The following is a 21,384-nucleotide window of genomic DNA, read 5'->3' on the forward strand; positions in this document are numbered from 1 at the left end:
AATGCTATAAACTATAGAGAAATCACCAGGCTTTCTGTGAAATTGCTACTGATAATACTTTGACTACTGGTATACTGTACCTTGCAAAACAAGAAATGAAATTTAGTGCTTTCCAGCAAATAACAAATATACATAAATGTATGAACATCAAAATAAACCTGAGAATCCAGGTGACTTATATAATACAAAATATTAAAACAGCCTATATACAGAAGTGAATAAGCTAGTAAGAAAAAAAAAAACACCGGATTTAAAATCAACTAAGATGATTTCAGTAATAAATGGGTAAACTGAGGGCTATTGAAAAGCTACAATATATCATTATTTAGAATAATGTTTAACAATATTTTCTAAGACTGTTCATGCGTTAAACGATGAATGAATACAAACATACACTAATGTAACAACTTCGATTTTCCTTGAAATCAAAATTTCATCTTGATATTTCAAGCACCACAGCAAAACTTTACCATAAACATTATTATCGAAATATGGTATGTGATAAATGTATCAGAGCAGGTCACTGAGTTTATCAACTTCCAAGCCAGCCAATGAAAAAGAAGAGAATGGAAAATCAATTCACTTCTGCTGAAAACTATGTATAATGGATGACTACAGTTGTTCAATATTTTTGTCATGGCGCTTGTATATTATTTATAAACATTTATACATTTCTTTTATGGTACAGAAACTGTCAAAAAAGCTTAATTGATTGATGTGGCAAAAAGACTAGATTCTGCTCAAAACTACTGTCTGCTGACTATTTGAAATATATGAAATTGATGTAGGTCACATAAGTAATACTGTGAATGTGGTCCCTGAAGCATTATGATTTACTGTTTTCAGAATGCTTTTCTTTCAACAAAATGGGATGGCATCAGTTTGATGATGAATCAGAAATATTCACTGTGGACAGAAGAGTTCCCCCCCCCCCCTTTTTATTTATTCCCTTGAATCCTGAGGTTCTTTAGTTGTGTAGTATAATTACCTGGAATGAGCTGATAGCTATCACTAAAAGTCTTTACACTGCATTCTAGAACTTTCAGACAAAACAATAATTCTAACCTGAAATAAAAAGAAAAAAAGTTTTAGTAATTGATATTTTTTTATAAAATTTTTCCAGTAAACATAAAATAAATGACACCTAAAGTGATCTATTCTGATGTATTTTGGCACTACGATATAAATTAATCGAAGAAAGAAATTGAAAGGAAAACCGTCTGTTAATCAAATCTGCACTTGACATATGACATTGCAATACTTAATATTTTTATTTCACTTCTTTATTCTTCTTTTATGCAGATCATCTCTGCAAAACTTCATGGTTGAGACAATACACTGATAGGAAGAACTCTCTGGACAATCTCTGCACTCAAACACTACCAGAGTGAAATGGGATGGATAAAGTGACAGCCATATACGGTTGTCACTTTGTCCATCCCATTAAAAATTGCATAAATGAATTTTTATTTCAATACATATTTTGGAAAATATTCTTAATTAAAAAAAATGCCTTAAGCATACCTATTATGAAGTTAAATTTCAACAGTCTAACCAGTAGCTTCAATAAAGGACCCTGTATTATTATAATAATACAGAGTCCTTTCTTGAAGATGGCTCCACTATCGATGATCGAAGGGATCGTTAATAGTCATTATGAAGTGAACCAATCTGATTCATCCCCTTCACTATAGAATTTATATAAATAAAGAAGCCTTTGCAAAAGATTTCTCGTAATCTGCCTTCACTTTCCTTAGATTTGATTACAGACTAGCTTACACCTACCATAGGCTTCTGTGTCACCTGATAATTTATATGCATCCCATGCATTTTCCTTCTCTGCCACGAGTTCCTGTTCAAATTGGGTGATCTGTTGGCCACATCTATCCAATGAAAACTTCTGTCAGTCTATGGGGACCAGAAAACTGATCAAATTAATGCCCAGAAGTGGCTTCAATGGTTTCGGGAAGGTGATTTCAACATTAAGAACAAACTAAGAGCCAGATGATCAACATCTGTCAAACAGTGAAAATGATGAACTCACTGACCATCTCATTTGATATGAACAAGTGCATAACAAGACAAGAAAGTAATGGATCCAGTGAGAATGTCAAAGGGAAGTGTTCTGACCATCATTAACAGACAGGGGTACAGAAAAATCTGTTCTTGGTGGGTGCCTAAGATCTTCTGGAGAGGTTTAGTGCTGACAGTACTGAGTATGTGTTTGTTTGTTTATAGGCTTTACGGAGCAAGGACAGCAAGGCCATAACGCGCCTAACTATGGTGATGTTAAATTCATAGTTATATCTGTTTGAGGAAACTAAAATTTTGGTCACATGTGGCGTATCTGCTAGGTCAGAGATGCTGAAAGAAGTGTTCATCGTGGAAAATGGGGTAAATATAGCTTTTCGCTCAGTATTGTATTCGGGGCAATCAATAAGTAGATGTTGGAGAGTGAGCTGAGTGTTGCACTTTGTGCACTGTGGCAGATCAGTGGCCGCAAGCAGATAGAGATGTGTCAGGTGTGTATGGCCTATCTGTAATTGGGCTAATACGACTTCTTCGTGTCGGTTCTCCCATATGCTAGATCTCCAAGGTTTTAGATCTTTTTCTGTACGAAGTATTATTGGTTCCTTGACTCTGCCAGATGTGTTGCCATTGTTCAAGATATCGCTTCCTTATAATGTACTTGTAGTCAGATGCAGGTGTAGTAAATGATTGGTCTATAGGATAAGTAGCAGTTTTAGCAGCTAGGTTGGCCTGTTCGTTTCCAGAGTGACCAGGGATCCAAAAAAAATTGTTGCTTCTTCTGTTTTAACTTAGAGTATTCCAGTATGAGTTATCATGATTTTTATTCTGCTGTATAGCTTGGATGGCACTAATGGAGTTGGTGTATATAACACTGTGCAATATGGCTGTTGAGAGTATGCAATTTAAGGCTATGGAGATAGCACAGAATTATTCTGCAGTATAGCTGCTACATTTGATGGAGAGCTTCTTGGATACGGCACTGTTGGGAAATAATGCTGCTGCACCAATGCGATTGTCAGTTTTAGACCCATCTGCATAGACTGGCTGTGCTGGGTTCTCAGTGTGGCATGTATTTGTAGTATGTTCTGTTGGGACATGGTGGGTTTTCTCCCAGGCTGTGAATAAAAGGTTAAACAGTGGTATATGATGCATCCAAGGTGGGATTGCATGAGAGGCAGTAGGCTGAATCTTGCTAAGGTCAATTTGTCAGTCAGTCTGTAGTGTGCAAAGATGTATACCAGTTGATGGGTTTATAGATGGGTAGGTAAGCTCTATAAAGTTTTTCCCATTTAGGAGAGAAAAGTCTATTCCAAGTGGAATGATTTGGATGACCTTTGAGTTTTGCTGCATAATTTAATAAAAGCATTTGTCTGCGTAGCTGCAAAGGTATTTCACGCGCTTCGGCATATAGGCTCTGAACCAGTGTGGTATGTCCCGAGTGCAAGGCGAAGAGCACTGTGGTGTACAGGTTCAAGCCAATTTAAGGCGCTTAGTCTAGTAGAGCTATAGACTACAGAACCATAGTCCAGATATGACGGCATTAATGCATGGTACAGATGTATTAGTGTGTAACGGTCAGCTCCCCATGTTGTGCCAGATAGCAGTGTTAAGATGTTTCCTTTTTAAGACAGGAAATCTGGAGTGATTTTATATGTTCAAGGAAGGTGAGTTTTTGGTCAAATCTCAAAGCAGACACTGGGAACAACTGGTATGACTTGATTTGCTAGTTGAAGTTCTGCATGTGGATGTAGATTATGCTTCCTACAGAAGTATATCCCAATCGTTTTTTGTTGTGAGAGACGAAAGCCAATTTTTTGGAACCATTTAGCTATTTTACTGATGGCACATTGCAACTGTCTTTCTATCATTCACATGTTAGACGAATGGCAGGCGATACTAAAGTCATCAGCATACAGGGTGGTAGATATTGTTTGTGGTAAGTCATGTGTTATTGAATTCATTATTATATTAAAGAGAGTGGTACTCCTTCTTCCTGTATAAATTTTTAAGGATAATTGGTCGTGAACTCTGACTTAGAATGAGCGGTGGTGTAGGAAATTTCTGATAAACTGTGGTAGGTATCCATGTAATCCCAGATCATATAGATTTCACATTATACCATATCTCCCAGCAGTGTTAAAGGCTTTTTCAATGTCAAAGAGGACCATTGAAAGGTGTTCTTTCCATGCAGTGTACATTCATGGAAGCCACACTGCACTGGATTAATAAGGTCATTTCGAGCTAGAAAGCAGGATAGCTGGGCGCTGACCATTTTTTCCCATGACCTTGCACATACAGCTGGTGAGCGCAATAGGCTGATAATGTTGCGGATTTGTAGGATCTTTTCCTGGTTTTTTGGGGAAAGTGTTTTCTTTGAATATTCTGTTGTAGAACAGTAGAGTCTTGAGGGCCGGTTCAGTAAGTTTTGCTATCATGATGTAATGTATTCGATCTGGCCCTGCAGCACTAAGTTTAGTGGAGGCTAGAGCATGGTGCAACTCTGACATTGTGAAGGGGAGATTGTACGCAGTACTGGATGCTGCATACAATTTGTGTGCCTGGAAATGTGGCGAGTATGATGTCACAGCTGAGATATCCATGAACGATCTACCTAGAGTGTTTGCAATCTCTTCTGGTTTTGTAATATCAGAGGCATTGACAGTGAGCATAGGACAGTTTATACTTGGGTGTTTTGCACTTACAAAGTTTGTTTTACAAAATACATTGTGTACACAGTTTTTTGAACCATATTTTTTGGGTTTTTGTCGTTTTTGTAATTGTGGAAGCGAAACGCCTCCATGTTTTTGTTTTGCCTTTGCCTGTTCAAAGCAGATGAGGTTTTCTATTGTTGGGAGCTTTCTGAAGATGTTCCATGCTCTATTCTTCTCTTTTTTAGCAGCACTACATTCATCATTCCACCACACTTTAGAGCAAGCAGATATTTTTGTGGATTGTTTTGCCAGCTGCCTGCAGTATTTGGTTGGATATATATTCTACTGCTAGGTTTATAGGTGTTTGTTGGACTTGTTTTTCTTCTAGTGTAGCTAGCTGCTTGTACACGTTCCATTTGGCAATTTGGTAGGAAAGGTGGGGAACACTTCTTTCAATGTGGCTGATCACAGCCCAGTGGATTACTGTGAATAGTCCATCCAAATAGAGGGTATATGGTTCCTCAGCATAAAAAGACATCAATAGCTGAGGTAGACCCTGTGGGAAGATGCATATAAGTATGCGCTCCTTTATTGAGAGTTATCAGATTGTGTTAGCATTAGTAGAGGCATATGATGCAAGAAAGTGAGCTTATGCAGCATCAGTCAATAAAAAAACAAAAAAAACACTTCCATTTCACCCCTCCATTAATTCGAAATACCTGTCCAGCTGAGCCTTAAATTTATTTAGGCTATCAACTTCCACAACAAGGGATGGAAGTCTTCCACCAACCAACTACCCGCTGGCTAAAGGCAAATTTCTGCACATCTATCTTTCCTCAATCTGAATTTATGCCCTCTCAGGTGATTATTCTGAGTAAGAGGAAGAATCCCATTGGCATTGAGCATGCTCAAACCATTCAAGGCTTTATACACCTCTATCAGATAACCTCGCCGGTGCCTAGTCTCCAGACACTGTAATTTGTAAAACTTAAGCCTTTCTTCATAAGAGCAACCCTTTGTTCCATTCATTAATCTTGTTGCCCTTCTCTGATTCGTTCCAGTAGCTCTACATCCTTCTTAAAATGAGGCCTCCAGACCTGTAAACAGTACTCAAGGTGTTGCCTGACCATTGCCTTATACAAGTGAATAATCGCCTCCTTATCCCTGCTAGAAAAATTCCTGTATATCATTGACAAGACACCATGAGCTACTCTTGCAGCCCATCTGCACTGCTCAGAGAATTTCATATCTGCCTGCACAATTACCCACAGTGGTAGAGAATGAAAAAGACCTGGGGGGTAATTGTGCAGGCAGATATGAAGTTCTCTGAGCAGTGCAGATGGGCTGCAAGAGTAGCTCATGGTGTCTTGTCAATGATATACAGGAATTTTTCTAGCAGGGATAAGGAGGTGATTAAGAAAGGCTTAAGTTTTGCAAATTACAGTGTCTGGAAACTAGGCACCGGCGAGGGGATCTGATAGAGGTGTTGATCAAGTAATTTTTCAATGATTTATCCAGGTTATGGTTTGTCCATAGCGGATGGTGACTGTTAAGTTCTCCGAGGATACAGTATGGTTTGGGAAGCTGTATCACTAGTTCTTCTAAGTCGGCATAGCTTATATTTTGGTTAGGTGGCAAGTATGTGCAAGATTTTGAAGATTGTGTGCAACACGATCTTCAAAATGGCAGGGCAGTTGGCAGGGTTGTTAATGACAGTAATGGCAGTGTGCTACTGCAACAGGATCTAGATAATTTGGACAGATGGGCTAAGAAGTGGCAACTGAAGTTTAACCTTGACAAATGCAAAGTAGTGCATATGGGTAGAAGTAATCCCAGAGAAACGTACCAACTGTGTGGTAATACACTTAAGGTGGTAGAAAATGAAAAAGACCTAGGAGTAATTGTGCAGTCAGATATGAAGTTTTCTGAGCAATGCAGACAGGCTGCCAGGGCAGGTCATGGGGTTTTGTCAATGATATATAGTAATTTTGCTAGCAGGGAGAAGGAGGTGATCGTCCCTCTGTATAAGGCAATGGTCAGGCACGCCTTGAGTACTGAGTACAGGTCTGGAGGCCTCATTTTAGGAAGGATGTATATTTGCTTGAGCGTGTACAGAGAATGGCAACAAGATTGGTGAGGGGAATGAAGGGATCCTCTTACCAAGAAAACTTAAGTTCGGCAAATTGCAATGGCTGGAGACTAGGCACCTGCGCGGTGATCTGATTGAGGTGTATTAGGCTTTGAATGGGTTGAGCACGCTGAATTCTGATGAATTCTGATTTGACACTGTTGCGCATGGAAGACTACTGTACAAATTGGAGCAGAATGGTATTAAGGGTAAGTTGCTACAATGGATAAAAGGATGGTTAAGTGGGAGAAGACAGAGGGTGGTAATCAATGGGTGCTGCTCTTCGTGGACTAATGTTATTAGTGGAGTCCCACAGGGTTCGGTGTTGGGTCCACTGTTGTTTTGTATATTTATCAATGATATTGATGAAGGTATATCAGGCTTAATGTCGAAGTTTGCAGATGACACGATGGTTGGCAGGGTTGTTAATGACAGTAATGGCAGTGTGCTACTGCAACAGGATCTAGATAATTTGGGCAGATGGGCTAAGAAGTGGCAACTGAAGTTTAACCTTGACAAATGCAAAGTACTGCATATGGGTAGAAGTAACCCCAGAGAAACGTACCAACTGTGTGGTACTACACTTAAGGTGGTAGAAAATGAAAAAGACCTCGGAGTAATTGTGCAGTCAGATATGAAGTTTTCTGAGCAATGTAGACAGGCTGCTAGGGCAGGTCATGGGGTTTTGTCAATGATATATAGGAATTTTGCTAGCAGGGAAAAGGAGGTGATTGTCCCTCTGTATAAGGCAATGGTCAGGCCACGCCTTGAGTACTGCGTACAGGTCTGGAGGCCTCATTTTAGGAAGGATGTAGATTTGCTTGAGCGTGTACAGAGAAGAGCAACACGATTGGTGAGGGGAATGAAGGGATCCTCTTACCAAGAGAGGCTTAAGTTCTGCAAATTGCAGTGGCTGGAGACTAGGCACCTGCGCGGTGATCTGATTGAGGTCTATAAGGCCTTGAATGGGTTGAGCACGCTGAATTCTGATGGGATCCTCCCACTTGTTCAGAATACGAACCTACGGGGACATAAGTTCAAATTAAGAAAGGATAGATGTAGAATAGATGTGCGGAAATTTGCCTTTAGCCAGCGGGTGGTTAATTGCTGGAACAAACTTCCATCTGTCGTTGTGGAAGTTGATAGGTTAAATAAATTTAAGGAGGAACTGGACAGGCAATTGGAGGGTATGGTGTGATTTTTTTTTTTTTTTTTTTTGGCTGATGCTGCATAAGCTCCTACACTTGCTTTCTTGCATCAAGTGCCACTACTACTACTACTACTACTAGATCCTTCCACTTTTTCAGATTACGAACTTAAGGGGGCATAAATTCAAATTAAGAAAAGACAGATGTAGAATAGATGTGCGGAATTTTGCCTTTAACCAGCGGGTGGTTGATTGCTGGAACAAACTTCCATCTGTCGTTGTGGAAGTTGATGGGTTGAATGGATTTAAGGAGGAACTGGACAGGCATTTGGAGGGAATGGTGTGATTTTTTTTTTTTTTTTTTGTTGGCTGATGCTGCATAAGCTCATACACTTGCTTTCTTGCATCACATACCACTACTACTACTACTATCTTACCGATGTACTATGTATTTCCAAAGGGAAACAATTATATTTGGTGTTAGATTGGTTTCCTGTAGACAGAAAGCAATAGGATCATATTTTGAAAGGAAATCTCGGATGTCAGCCAATTTACTATCACAGCCTCTACAGTTCTATTGTAAATCATTATTTGGGTTTACTAGAGGCCTCAATTTGTTACAGAACGTTTGTAGTGCTCAAGTTTACCTTTCCCCTTCTTTGGGAAATGAGGTTTCCCTGTATCCATCTCCTCATCAGTGAGCAGTTCTAAAACCTGTTCATCTTGGTTTGGATTATCTTCTGAATCCATGTAGTATGTTTGGTTTGAGTCAGGAGTGGTAGATACCGTAGTATTCTGCTGTTGAATAGCATCTAGCTGTACTGTGATTGGTGTATTTATAGCTTTGTTTGTTTGGTGTATTGATACTGGGGACAATATTGACCTTGCCCATTCGGCTAGTGATTTGCTTGGTGGTATAGTTACTTCTGTTTCGGTAGCAGTTGATGTGTGTTTTTTGGTTATTTGGGCAAAAGTTGGCTTGTTAGTATTAGGAACTGGTAAAGATTTTTTAGCCTCTTGGTAGGTTACATTATGTTCAGTCTTGTACCGCTGTGTCTTCTTTTCATGTTTCCAAAGAGGACACTCCTTCGAATACACCAGATGAGCTTCTTTACAGTTAGGACAGTTTGGTGTTGCAGCTGTGCAGTCTGTACTTTTTTTTTTTTTTTTTTTGGTAGTTGTTGGCACATAGGCTTTTGCGGCCATAATGCACTTTCCAAGGTTTTTGCAGTACATTGATCCAAGCCCAAGGCGGGAATCGAACCTGCAACCTTTGGGTTGCCTGGCAGTCTGTACTAGTGTGTGCAGTGGAGCCACATTTGGCAAAGGCAGCTGCTCCTCTTTGGGTACTCACAGACAGACTGTCTGTGAGCGTTCAAACTTCTGGCACTTATAGCAGCGTATTGGATTTGGGATGTAGGGTTTAACACAGCAGTTAAGTTAACCTGCTTTTATCATTGTTGGCGGTTTGGGATTGTCAAATGTCAGGATTATGTTCTGAGTAGGAACTAGTACATCATCCTTCTTTGTTAGAATCCACCTTACATTGATCACACCCTCATCTCACAATTCTTGTTTCAGTTCTTCATCTGACAAACTGATGAGGTCCCATTAGGTGATGACACTACTTGATGTGTTCAAGGAAATGTGCGATGAAATGGTGACAGAGGTTCCACCAAAAATTTTTAGTTTTTGTAGTTGCTTGGCCTGTCGAACAGTGGCAACTTCAACCAGTAGGTCTCCTGATCTTAAATGATTTTAGGAGTACCTATTGTGCTTTCTAGGCATTTCTGCACTAGGAATGGAGATAGTTTTCCAATTGGTTGTTCTTGAGTGGAATGTATAATTAGGAAAGATGGAGTTCGGATTCTGTCTACGTCAGTCTTTTGATGTTTTGCTGCGACAGAACCAGAATCCTCTTGTTGTCTTGTCAGGGTTTCTTCTGTGCACCCAGTGGTTTTCTGGATTTTGGGAACTGCTTGCTCCATTTTGCCCTGGAGAAGAAAAGGTCTTCCTTTTCTTCTCCAGGTTACCGGCCCCACCACAGTGCCACCTTTGTGACCAAGCAGCAGTGGGTTAGTAGTAATATGCAAATAAAAGGAAAAAAAGAAAGAAGGTTACTTCTCCTCCTGATCAAGTAAAGTTATTTCATTATTGAAGATTATTAACTGATTTTTAGTGTAACGCTAAATAAAGAAAATGATTTTATTTATTCAAGAGAGAGTGATAATTCACTGGCACTTGATCACAAAATCACTTGGCACCTGGGGCCCACTGAGTGTAGTGACTGGTGCACTCAGTGGGCACCAGTGATTAGAGCAGCATAAGTCTCAGGCTTCCTTGCATCATATGGTAATAATAACTTGCCCTTAATGCCATGCTGCTCTAATTTGTACAGCAGTCTTCCAAGTGCAACAGTGTCAAAAGCTTTCCTGAAATCCAAATGTATGATATCAAAATTATGTTTTGCATCCATTTTCTTTGTGACCACATCATAGTAGCCAATCAAATTGGTCAGACAAACAAACCCATGCTGTGCCTGAATTATAACTGCAGTCTTGTCTAAATGATCCTGCAATGTTTCCTTAACCACTGACTCCATTATTTTCCCCAGAACAGAAGTTAAACTAACAGGTCCGTAATTACTAGTGTCACACTTTGATCCTCGTCCTTTGTGAATTGGGAATACATTTTCACACCTCCAGTCCATGGGGACCTCCCCTGAGTCAAAGGATGCTCTCATAATTATGGCCCATGGTTTGCTTGATTCCTTGAATATAACTGGACAGGTTCCATCTACCTCAGGTGCCTTTTTTATGTTTAACTTCAACAATTTCTCCTCCACTTTGCTCTGAGTTATTACAAAATCATTTAATTCCCTGTTAGAGTTAGATAAGCTTCTGGCCTCCACTTCCCTACAGAATTCCTCATGTGTGAATGTAGATGCAAAATACTCAATTCAGTTTGTCAGCTACCTGAGCAGGATCATCAACAGTCAAATCATCGATATCAACTGGACCAATGATCACTGCCACCTGGGAGGGCTCTCTGGTCGTGGAAGAGAACAGTCGGTGGATTTTTGGCTGCTGTAAAGGGATAAGTATTTTTATTTTTTACCATATTCTTCGTTAATTAACATACTACATTGTGTTTTACAGAGATATTAAATAGGTTTGGTAGCATTCGTTAGCTTCTTATTTTGAATTTAACTATAGATTTTTGGAAGTTATAACTCCCGGTGTTCGTGCCAATATTTTTGAATTAGCCGCCACATTGTAGTTGATAAGAAATAGCATAATGTATATATATATCGAACTGATAGCGTAAGGTATAATGTAAAATCATACCTTATGCTTTGTAATGTATATATAATTAGATAGCATAATACAAAGCACTGTATAAGAATTTGTTAGCTTATTATAATATTATTAATCTTATTAAATTTCATTGTTAATTAAATTGTATTTAAATGGAAATCATGATCCAGACTAGAGCTCCAAAGCAAAGATCACAGACTGGGGGGGGGGGGAAGAAGAGGGTGATTCTCCAATGCAGTAATAGTTAAGACACAGGATGGGTTTGTTAAAGGGAGGTCTTGTCTGACGAATTTTATTGGATACTATGATGTGGTCACAAAGGAACTGAATGCCAAAAATAATTTTGATATCATATATTTGGATTTCAGAAAAGCTTTTGATACTGTTGCACATGGAAGACTGCTGTACAAATTAGAGAGATATTGCATTAAGGGTAAGTTGTTACAATGGATAAAGGGATGGTTGAGTGGGAGATGACAGAGAGCGGTAATCAATGGACACTGCTCTTTGTGGACAAATATTATTAGTGGAGTTCCCCAGGGTTCGGTGCTGGGCCCATTGTTGTTTTGTATATTTATCAATGATATATCAGGCTTAGTGTCGAAGTTTGCAGATGATACAAAGGTTGGCAGGGTTGTTAATGACAGTAAAGACAGTATGCTACTCCAACTAGATCTAGATAAGTTGGGCAAATGGGCTGAGAAATGGCAATTGAAGTTTAACATTGACAAGTGTAAAGTACAGTCAGTCCTCATATAGCATGATAGTTGTGTTCCTAGAAACCCTCGTGCAATAGAAATAACAGGTCCTATGGGAAAAATAGGGTTAGGTGCCGACCACCCAAGACTGAACACACATTTGTAACCAAAACCTTACCAAACACAATAAATAATCGTAATAAAATACTTATGTATTTTATTACAACTCTTATGTAATAAAATATTGCTAATGCTTTTGCTTCTATCGTAAGCAAACTTGTTCTTTGTTTGATCCTCTATCCAAGCAGACAACAGCCATTCCATCTCTTCCAATTCTTTGTGTCTTGATCTAATGGATTTTTAGCATTAGCATTAAGAAAGGCACACGATGCAAGACCAAGGTGGAATCATCCAAATGGCACACAAAAATGTCCTCACAGCCACCAAGAAGTCTCATTCAACAAAATCCAACACCAAAGTCATGCAGTGCACCACAAATTTATGACTGGGTGGAAGCATTACTATGTTGAGGTCTTGACATTGCGGGAGAATGTGAGGTGAAGATGACCTCAAAAATGGAAGGATGGTTGGATCTGCATAGGATGCAACATGACAATGTCTGACTTCTAGCTGTTCCCTAAACTGAAAATGGGGCTTTGGAGTCATTGTTTCACTAGAGTGATGATATCAAACAAAATGCTGAAGTGGCCTTATATGGGCTACAAAAAGATGATTTTAAAGAATGTTTCAAAGTTTGGGAAGACTGGTGGAGCAAGTGTGTGTGTGTACAGGTGCAGAAGGAAAGTAGTTTGAACATGATTAGGTTAGTAAATGCAACTGTTCACTCAATAAACTTTTATAGTAAAATTCTAGAAACTTTTTGAATATATTTCATATAGCTACCAATTTGGTGTTAGTTTTATCAACTTTATGCTACCATTTCTAGAGCAACTTCAGGAAATGGTCTAAAAGTTTTGTTTGATGATAATGCATGACAAGGTAGAATTCAGATTTCCATCAAGAAAAGTAATGCAATACAGCAAAAGGTGTTATCATTATTATTATTTTTTTTTCTCTTCTACATTACCTGTTATTTTATTTATCAATGATAATTACTCATATCGTTAAATGTCAAATAATTTTTTTTGAAAATTTGATTATATTCAAAGACATTTTAGAATACCTACTGGTAAATGTTAAAAGCACATTATTATGATTATAACTTTAATATTTTTTTAATACAATACATATGCAAAACAGTAATTCTACTCTTACATACAGGCAGTACATATGGGTTTTGTGATTAACAGGACCTAATGTACTGACTTTATATCAACAAAACATGAGCCTTTAACTAATTATAAATTTAAAACCATTTTACCTAAAAGTTCTTTTTCTAATGCAGCCTTTTTATAAAAGAACTGAAATAAAATATTTTTAAAGTTTTGGGATGAAATTCTGCCAATAACATTCTTTTGTATTTTCATCAAATAATTTTTAACTGATCATATTATCAGAATAAAAAGATAATTATCCAAAATGACAAAATTTAATGTAATTAATAAAATCCTGTTAAAAAATAGAACAGATTTATTTAATCTTTAAAAACTTCACTGGACTAACAATTTTTAAACATCACACTGCTTTTAGAACTAGTTGTGCATGGTGAGGATAAATCTTTCAAAATAAAAATTTTGAATTTTATTAGCAAAATCAAACTATATGGTTGTATATGTTACAATATAATGGTGAAATACTGTATAAAATTAAAGAGGCTGCATTTAAAATTCTACTTCAAAGAAACATAAAAAATCATCCTCAAAAATAAAGCAAAATTTACCTTTTCTAACTGCTGCTATATATTGAAGATGTGGATATTAGTAATTCATCACTAATGGCATCTCCATTTATAGGATTATGATTGTAAATTTCTGTATTTCTCTCAGAAGATGGGAACAATGTTGGAAAGTCAAATATCAGTTGTTTTGTTACATTCAAAAGAGCATTTTGAGAAGAATCCTCAGCTAAATATTCACCATCTGATGCAGTGTTTCTATGTGGATCAGAAAGATAGTCTTCAAAACTGAAATTTGTAGTCTGAAACATATCATTAATATCACCATTGGAGCACAGCGCATCCAGTTTTGCAGAAGCAATTGTTCTGTTGCTTTCTGTGGAGCTTAAAATGGTTAATTTATAATTTAAATCATCAACTATCTCTTTACAAGGTGAATTTGCACTGACAGAACTAGCTTTAGCACCATTTACAGAAGAAAGATATTCTGAAGGTTGTGATAAAACACCATTTGATTTTGTTTGTGTAGAAACAACACTGTAGTCAATAAAATTATGAAGGGATTGCTGCTTTTCTTCCTTAATGTGCTCTGTCTTAGACTTAATATCTGAATTAAACGTCACAGATGTTTTTAATTTCTTTCTATCACATTTCAAGACTGGGTTACATAATAAGCTCTCTTTTTTTAACACATTACTACTTTCCCCATCAACACAAAATTTCAGCTCATTTGTCAAGGATGAATCTACTCCAGATATCTCAAAAGAACTAGTACAAGGTATATTATCAGAAGTAATTAAAGATATCATTTCTACCTCTGGTATGCTTTCAGCAGGACAAGCATTCAAAGTATGTTCTGGTTCTTCTTTCTTTGCAATATCATGACAAGGAAGTGTCTCTCTCCCTGTTTGAAGAGTGACAACTGATTGAGAGTCACTACAAACTGCATTCTGTTCAAAATTTGTACTTTCATTACTCTGGTCAGATGAACTTGGAAGACTTGATAGAGAAGGCAGCTCAAAGTCAGGCATACAGTTTATGGTTTTAAGTAGCAAATTAGTTGTATCATTACTTATGTGTGGTGTAAAGCGTTCAACAAACTTCTTAAGTTCCAGCGCTCCTTCTTCTTCTCTGTTTAAGAGGGAAAAAAAGTAGGAAAGATTATTGTAAAAGCAAGATTAAAAGAAAACTGCACATTATAAAAAGGCACCCAACAAAGTGGGCATGAAAACTAACCAAGAGAAAATTACTGTGTGCAAACAAGACTGGAAATCACAAGCTAAAGCTATTGTGCATCAGTAAAAATCGAAGTCCCTGGTGTTTTAAGCATGTCAACATGAAATCTCTACCTATGATTTATAAATATAGCTCCAATGCTTGGATGATGAGTGATATTTTTGCTTCATGGTTTGAAAGTGAGTTTGATGAGATGCCATTTGCTTTCCAAAAAACTTGAAGAAAAGGCTCTGTTACTGTTGGATCACCTTTGGCTGATGTCATGAAATTGAAAGATGGCAAGATCAAGAGATGCATTTCTGCAAAGGAACACAACTGCACTAATTCAGTCCACAGATCAGGGCCTTCAAAGCCTATTGTCTATTATTGTGGTGAGTTACTTGCTGGCTTTGTGAACTCAGAAATTCGTGTTCTAGAATTTCTGAAAACATTAACACTGAAAGATGGTACGTACAATATTGGATTAGCATGGGATAAGCTCAACAGTAATTGAAAACTGCTTGAAAAGACAAGATTATTAATAATAACCTTGAATTAGCAGCATTTTAGAATAAGAAGCAAAGGCTGTTTGTAACATACTTGGTGGCAGTCTTGAGGCAATGACCTGGCTGTTGAATTGGGGTGGATATGGAAGTTCCAGTTGTGCATTACCTGAGCAAGGAAGAAATCATAGTGTCTGTGAACAGTGGGAAAACAATCAACAAAGAGAAGGCCAATGACATAGGGAGTGACTCAGAAGATAATGTGGATGACTCATATAAGGAAATAGCACCAGAAATGAACAAAGTGCTTGAAAATATTAATGAGGTGATGGTGTGGTTAGACTGTCAGAGTGATAGTGAACATCTTCATTTATTGAATCTGACCACAATGAAGAACTGAAAAAAAAAATGCTGTCACTAGTTTTGGCAAACTAAATTACATGACTATTTCAGAATGGATGCATAAAATGTAAGTATTATAACAGCATTGTGTATTAGTAGAATGTGTAAAGGGAATGATATATTCTTTAATACTTTGTCTTTTAGTAAATAAAGTATTATTTACTAAGTAAAGTGTATTTATGTTAAAAAAGGAACTTGGAAAAAATTGGTAAATTTTTTTTGGCTATAACGTGCTACACATAATGAAAATATTAAAGTTGTTGCATGACATGTGTTTTATATCAAGGATGCACTGTATAATTAATTACAAGCAGTGAAGTGTTTCACTTATTCTATAAAGTTAATTTGGCAGGAATAGAATTGAACTGTGAATGGACATTGACAAGTTAAAGCAAGTGTTAGACTTTTTTGGATGAAAGAGGTAGAATTATAGATGCTAATTTTGAAAATGTGCCAACGAAAATATCTCTAAAATAGGCACATAGGAAACAATGTGTGTGCAGACATGTTATAATAAATGAGGAATCATTAATTAACATGACTATCCTCTTTTTGGACAAAAATCTAGGGGTTTAACCTGGCATTCATGATCCTGAAGAAACACACAGGCACTTGTTCTGACAAATATCCCAATTTTTTTTTTTTTTTTTTTGAAAGAAGTTTTTGGTTTCTGCTTGACCTTTTACTAATGAATTGCAATACTTGTTAATTTAATTATATTTTTTTATAAAAATTCAAAATTAAAAAAAAAAAAAACAATTTTAAAAATGTTTTTTATATGCTTGCTATATAAAACTTACAAAATTTAACTTATTTAACAAACACTTGAACCACAAAGTAAATACAGCAAATCAGTTAATGCTGTTAATCAGAAGTTATTCTGCTCATATGAACCTAACCACCCTATATCAAAACAAAAAATAAATAAATAAAATGAAAAATAGAAAAGAGGAGGATTAAAGCAACGCTCTCCTTCAGGGGAGTGAATCATGGCTCCTTGCACAAAGAACAAACATTACTGAAATAAAAATACCATAAAAAAGAAAGAACCCACAAGCACTACATTTTCAAGGGACATCAGCATCTGTGAACTCATGAAAATCAGTTCAAAAGTGCTGGTGGTTTATAGGTGCAGAACAGCATCTTGCTTTACCTATAATCCCGTTAACATCATTAATTAATTTGTTGTATTTATTTTGTGGTTCAAGTGTTTCTTAAATTTAATTTTATTTAAAACAATCACATTTTCATTTCCCATTATAAATCATTACAAAACTTTTATTTACCTGTTGAAAACAAAACATTATAAACATAAAATATGAACATGAAAAGAATAGCTTCATTCATTTTCAAGTTTATAAAATTCAATACACCAAGCAGAATTCTAAGGACTCCAATGAACTAACATTTACTATATGTAATTTTATTTGTTTAATAATAAAATTTAAAAATGTTGGGTTCTTTGATCACAAAAGGACATTATTTTTGAAAAAAGTTATTTATTGTTGATTCTAACAAAATGATATATATTGACTCTAACAAAAAACACTGAGTAATTTTCTTCCTCTCCCCTTTGATATTGTACATTTACTTTTGGCTTTAGCATTGTTCCTTTTATACTATTCAATTTACATTATATACAAAGGTCTTGGTGTTTTTGGGCACAAAGGCAACTAGGGCCAAAATGTGCCTATTCCTATGTTATATTTTTATATACAAAATCAGTCCAATTTGTCACCATTTGTAAATCATATATTTGTATTTGCTTAAGAAAGGTAAATTGTTCATTTAAATTTGCATTGTTTCCAATAATATATATATATATATATATATAAAGGGTAGGCAATATGTCAGGTTACCAAAAATAATTTGTATAATTTAAATTTTGAAGTAAATTTCATACCAGTATTACTTTATTAATATTAGTTTAATTTCATAGAGAAATTAATTGTTCAAACAAATTTACTTCTTGGTAAATTGCTCTTACAGTATTAGTATTAGTCACAGAGTGCAAGGAAGCCATCTGCTTTTGCTGCACTGGCCAAAAAAAAGTAAATAATAATAAAATATATAGAAATGAAAAATAAATATATCTATAAAAACTGAAAATAAAATAAACAACCTATGTATTATCCTCCTCATGTATGTAACTATCCAGCTGACCTATGAATTTCCCCAAACGTAACTCAACTACATGGGTAAATGAGGCCCACAGCCTAGGGAAATTCAAAGCCAACTTATTCCAATAAATAACATGCTGGCTAAAAGAAAACTTTTTACAATTCAGATTAAATATCTTTACACGTAATTTGAATTTATGGCCTCTAATTCTGTAATAATTTATAACAGTGAAAATTATACCTTCATTCATTTTACTATCACCTCTCAGTTTTATAGATCTCAATGAGGTCCCCTCTAAGGAGTCTGGTTTTCAAGCTCCACATACACAAAATCTTTTTTCATATGGGTGCACTTTTGCAAAATTCACCAAGTAAGTTGCCCATCTTTGGATCCTTTCAAGAGGCTTAATGTCCTTTTTTAGGTAAGGTCTCTAAATTTGGATGTGGTTTTCTAAGTATCGTCTTACAATTGCCTTATACAGTGAAATTATGACTCCCCCCCCCCCTTGCCTTTATAAGCAAATGTTTGATATGCCACTGGCCTTCCTTGGGGCCTGGCTCCACTATTCAGAGACTTTGTCTGACCATATAACTCCCAAATCCTTTTCTTCCTCTAACAATTTTTAATTTGGCCTGACAAAGTGCACTTAAGAATAGCAACCCCCAAGTTAATTTGGGATTGTTATTCTCTAAGTGTAAGACCATGCATTTTGTTGCATTAAGCATAGCTTCCACATATTTGTGACCATCCCTGAAGTCATTCTGAAGGATCACTACTTTGCACTAATCAGTAACCACTCTCTCAATCTTTTACATTACTGACAAATTTTGACATCCTGCCGTGTAGCCCTTTGTCAATGTCATTTATAGAAATCAAAAACGACAGTGATCCCTTGGGGGACTTCCCTTCTAATGAGAATCACTAATTATAACTTTCCTGCCCCACAGTCACCCTGGAATACATCTTAGAATCTTACTCATGATTCCAAAATGTTCCCTTATATAGTAATCTTCCTGGGACTCACTAATTTTGTTAAACTGACATAGGACCATACTATATATATTGCATTTATAAGAAGTTGAAATATATTCAAATAGAGACACTGCATATTTTGGTAGAAGGAACCCAATGACCATAATGGATATATAGGCTGTTTGAGAGGATGAGAATAGGAAATAAGCTACCAAATGAAAATTGGAACTATGGAAAGATAAAGGAAAATAAAAAAAAAAAAGTACTTATTGCTGAAAATCTCGTGATTTCAAACAATGTCTTTGTCAAGGGTCAACCGTCGAAATTACAAAAAAGAGCAAGAAGTAGGGCCTCTTGCTCTTTCATATAAAACACCTCAGTGGGTTTGGAATATAAATCCTCACTGGGCAGTTTAAGTACCCTACTTGACGGAAATTGGAGGCCGTGGGATGTTAAACGTTAGGATGAGAACTCGGGTAGGGATGAGATTCCCATCCTTTTGCATTGATATTCTTTTGACAGCCGTTATCCTTGTTCTTTCAATTCAGAGCAGATCTGTTCTTGGGAGACAAGAAGGACCCACTCTGAAATGACAACTTGTGAAGAGTTCAAAGTTTTGTGGGGTTATGTTAATAGGTATTCCCCGTATTGATGTGGCTTTCAGGATTTTTTCCGCCTGTTTCTTATTTGTAGCTTCGACCAAAAGGTTGCCAGAATGCAGTCGTTTTACAGATTTAGGTGATCCTGGCAACCCTTCTAATCCTTTCTGGATAAAGAAGGGTGACATCTTTCCAACTGACTGCTTTCCGGTGGAATGGAGAATGAGGAAGAGAGATGTCACTGATGGTGGTGTATCCTCAGTTCTGGCTCTTTTTACAGAGGTGTTTTCATATCGATTAGCTAGGGGCCTTGTTGGGGGCCCAGAAGAAATAGAATTTAAATTACTCACATGAGTAAGATAAAATTTTCTGATGTCCTAAGTACCTCACCCATCACAGAGTCCTACTAGGGGACACCCACTTGTGAACTAGCAGGTACTGCATACACAAATGGGACGCCAAGTTCGCTTAGGAGCACCATACCCACGTTTCCAATACACCTTGATCCCGTCCCAGGACCAAAGGGAGGGAGACTTATTGGAACGCAGCTGACCCTAGCAGTAAGAATTACCTGCCTTGTCGAAGCAGGGGCCAAAGTGGTGTATCAAGGCTGAGGCTTCAACCACCAAGATCCTCCCTTTCTGAATTCCACGGGTTGCGCAGCATGGCTGCACACGCCAGATTCTAACAATGTAACCCTGGAACCAAGGTATGGGCATTAGATCCCAGTCATGCTAATCTGGAAGACCAGCAGCATCACTGAGAGGTCCACTCAGTGTGTACAGGTGCCCATGTCGAGGGATGCCCACGTAAAGTACCCTTCGTGCAGGACTGATTCAAATGCTTTGCTGAAATCCAAGTAAATATGTCAAAATTGTTTCCTGAATCCAGTTTGCAAGTGATTCAGTCAAAACAGTCAGGTTATTTAAACATGAACTTCCCTTTACAAACTATACTGTATTTCATTCAGAATTCCATTTCTATCTAAATGAGACTATATTGCATGTCTGATCAATGCCTCAATGATTATTCCTATCACTGAAGTCAGACTGACCAGTTGGTCAGTCTGACTTCAGCCCAAGTCACTCTTAGAACTTAAAACTGATTCTTCTTACCAGTTCTTAGACTCTGATTCTGTAATGTGTGTGTGTGAAGAAATACCAGTGTTCAACCTTTCTCCTTCCTGTTCACTACAGTCTGACTGATCCCTCCTCTTTTTATTTATTTAGTTACTGACAGAACCCAACACATAATGACCCCAACAACAACAGTGAATATCTGCCACCATCTTGTGCTGCTCAAAAGGTAATGTTCAACTTTATATACGAAGAGTGGTAATAAATTTCCCAGACTGGTGCAATAAAAAAACACAAAGTGAAGGAGCTAAAAAATGGTTCTAATTTTTATTCAAAGTGATCACCAATTGACTGCATGCATTTATTACACTGTTCTAAAAGTTCCTGAAAAGAGTCAGTGAAGGGATGACGTTCAGTTTGGCAGTTACATTTTTCTTTATATCTTCAACATCCTAAAATCTCTTTTCTTTGAGGGCAGCTTTCACCTTGGGAAAGAGAAAGAAGTCTGCTGGTGCCAGATCGGGAGAGTAGAGTGGATTGTTGATCTGTACAAGTTCTGCAAAATATGATAGGAAGTAGGAGAATCTTGAAACAACAAAAAGCATTTAGGGCTTAAAAATTAAAGATTTGATATTTGGCTAAAAAAAGTGTAAAGTAACTTATATCACTCACCCTGTAGAGTGGACCAGCAGTTCTCCAGTTGAGAAAAACTGCTCCAGCTAGCTGCAT

General features: G+C 36.9%; 1 protein-coding gene across 2 annotated transcripts in view; it reads right to left on the minus strand.

The window, feature by feature from the left end:
- Nucleotides 1-686: 686 nt before the first annotated feature.
- The window catches only part of LOC150080704 (circadian locomoter output cycles protein kaput-like), a 320,717-nt gene continuing 300,019 nt past the window's right edge, over nucleotides 687-21,384 (minus strand). For both annotated transcript variants that reach the window (XM_090381907.1, XM_090381906.1), the window contains 2 exons: nucleotides 13,813-14,898; nucleotides 687-1,065 (listed from right to left, as the gene is read on the minus strand). In XM_090381907.1, the coding sequence (XP_090238033.1) occupies nucleotides 13,818-14,898 (1,081 nt within the window). In that variant the 3' untranslated portion in view covers nucleotides 687-1,065; nucleotides 13,813-13,817. The remainder of the gene's footprint in view (nucleotides 1,066-13,812; nucleotides 14,899-21,384) is intronic.

This window comes from Mastigoproctus giganteus, chromosome 9, assembly GCF_048544385.1.
Source record: "Mastigoproctus giganteus isolate SK-2022 chromosome 9, ASM4854438v1, whole genome shotgun sequence".
Taxonomy (NCBI): domain Eukaryota; kingdom Metazoa; phylum Arthropoda; class Arachnida; order Uropygi; family Thelyphonidae; genus Mastigoproctus; species Mastigoproctus giganteus.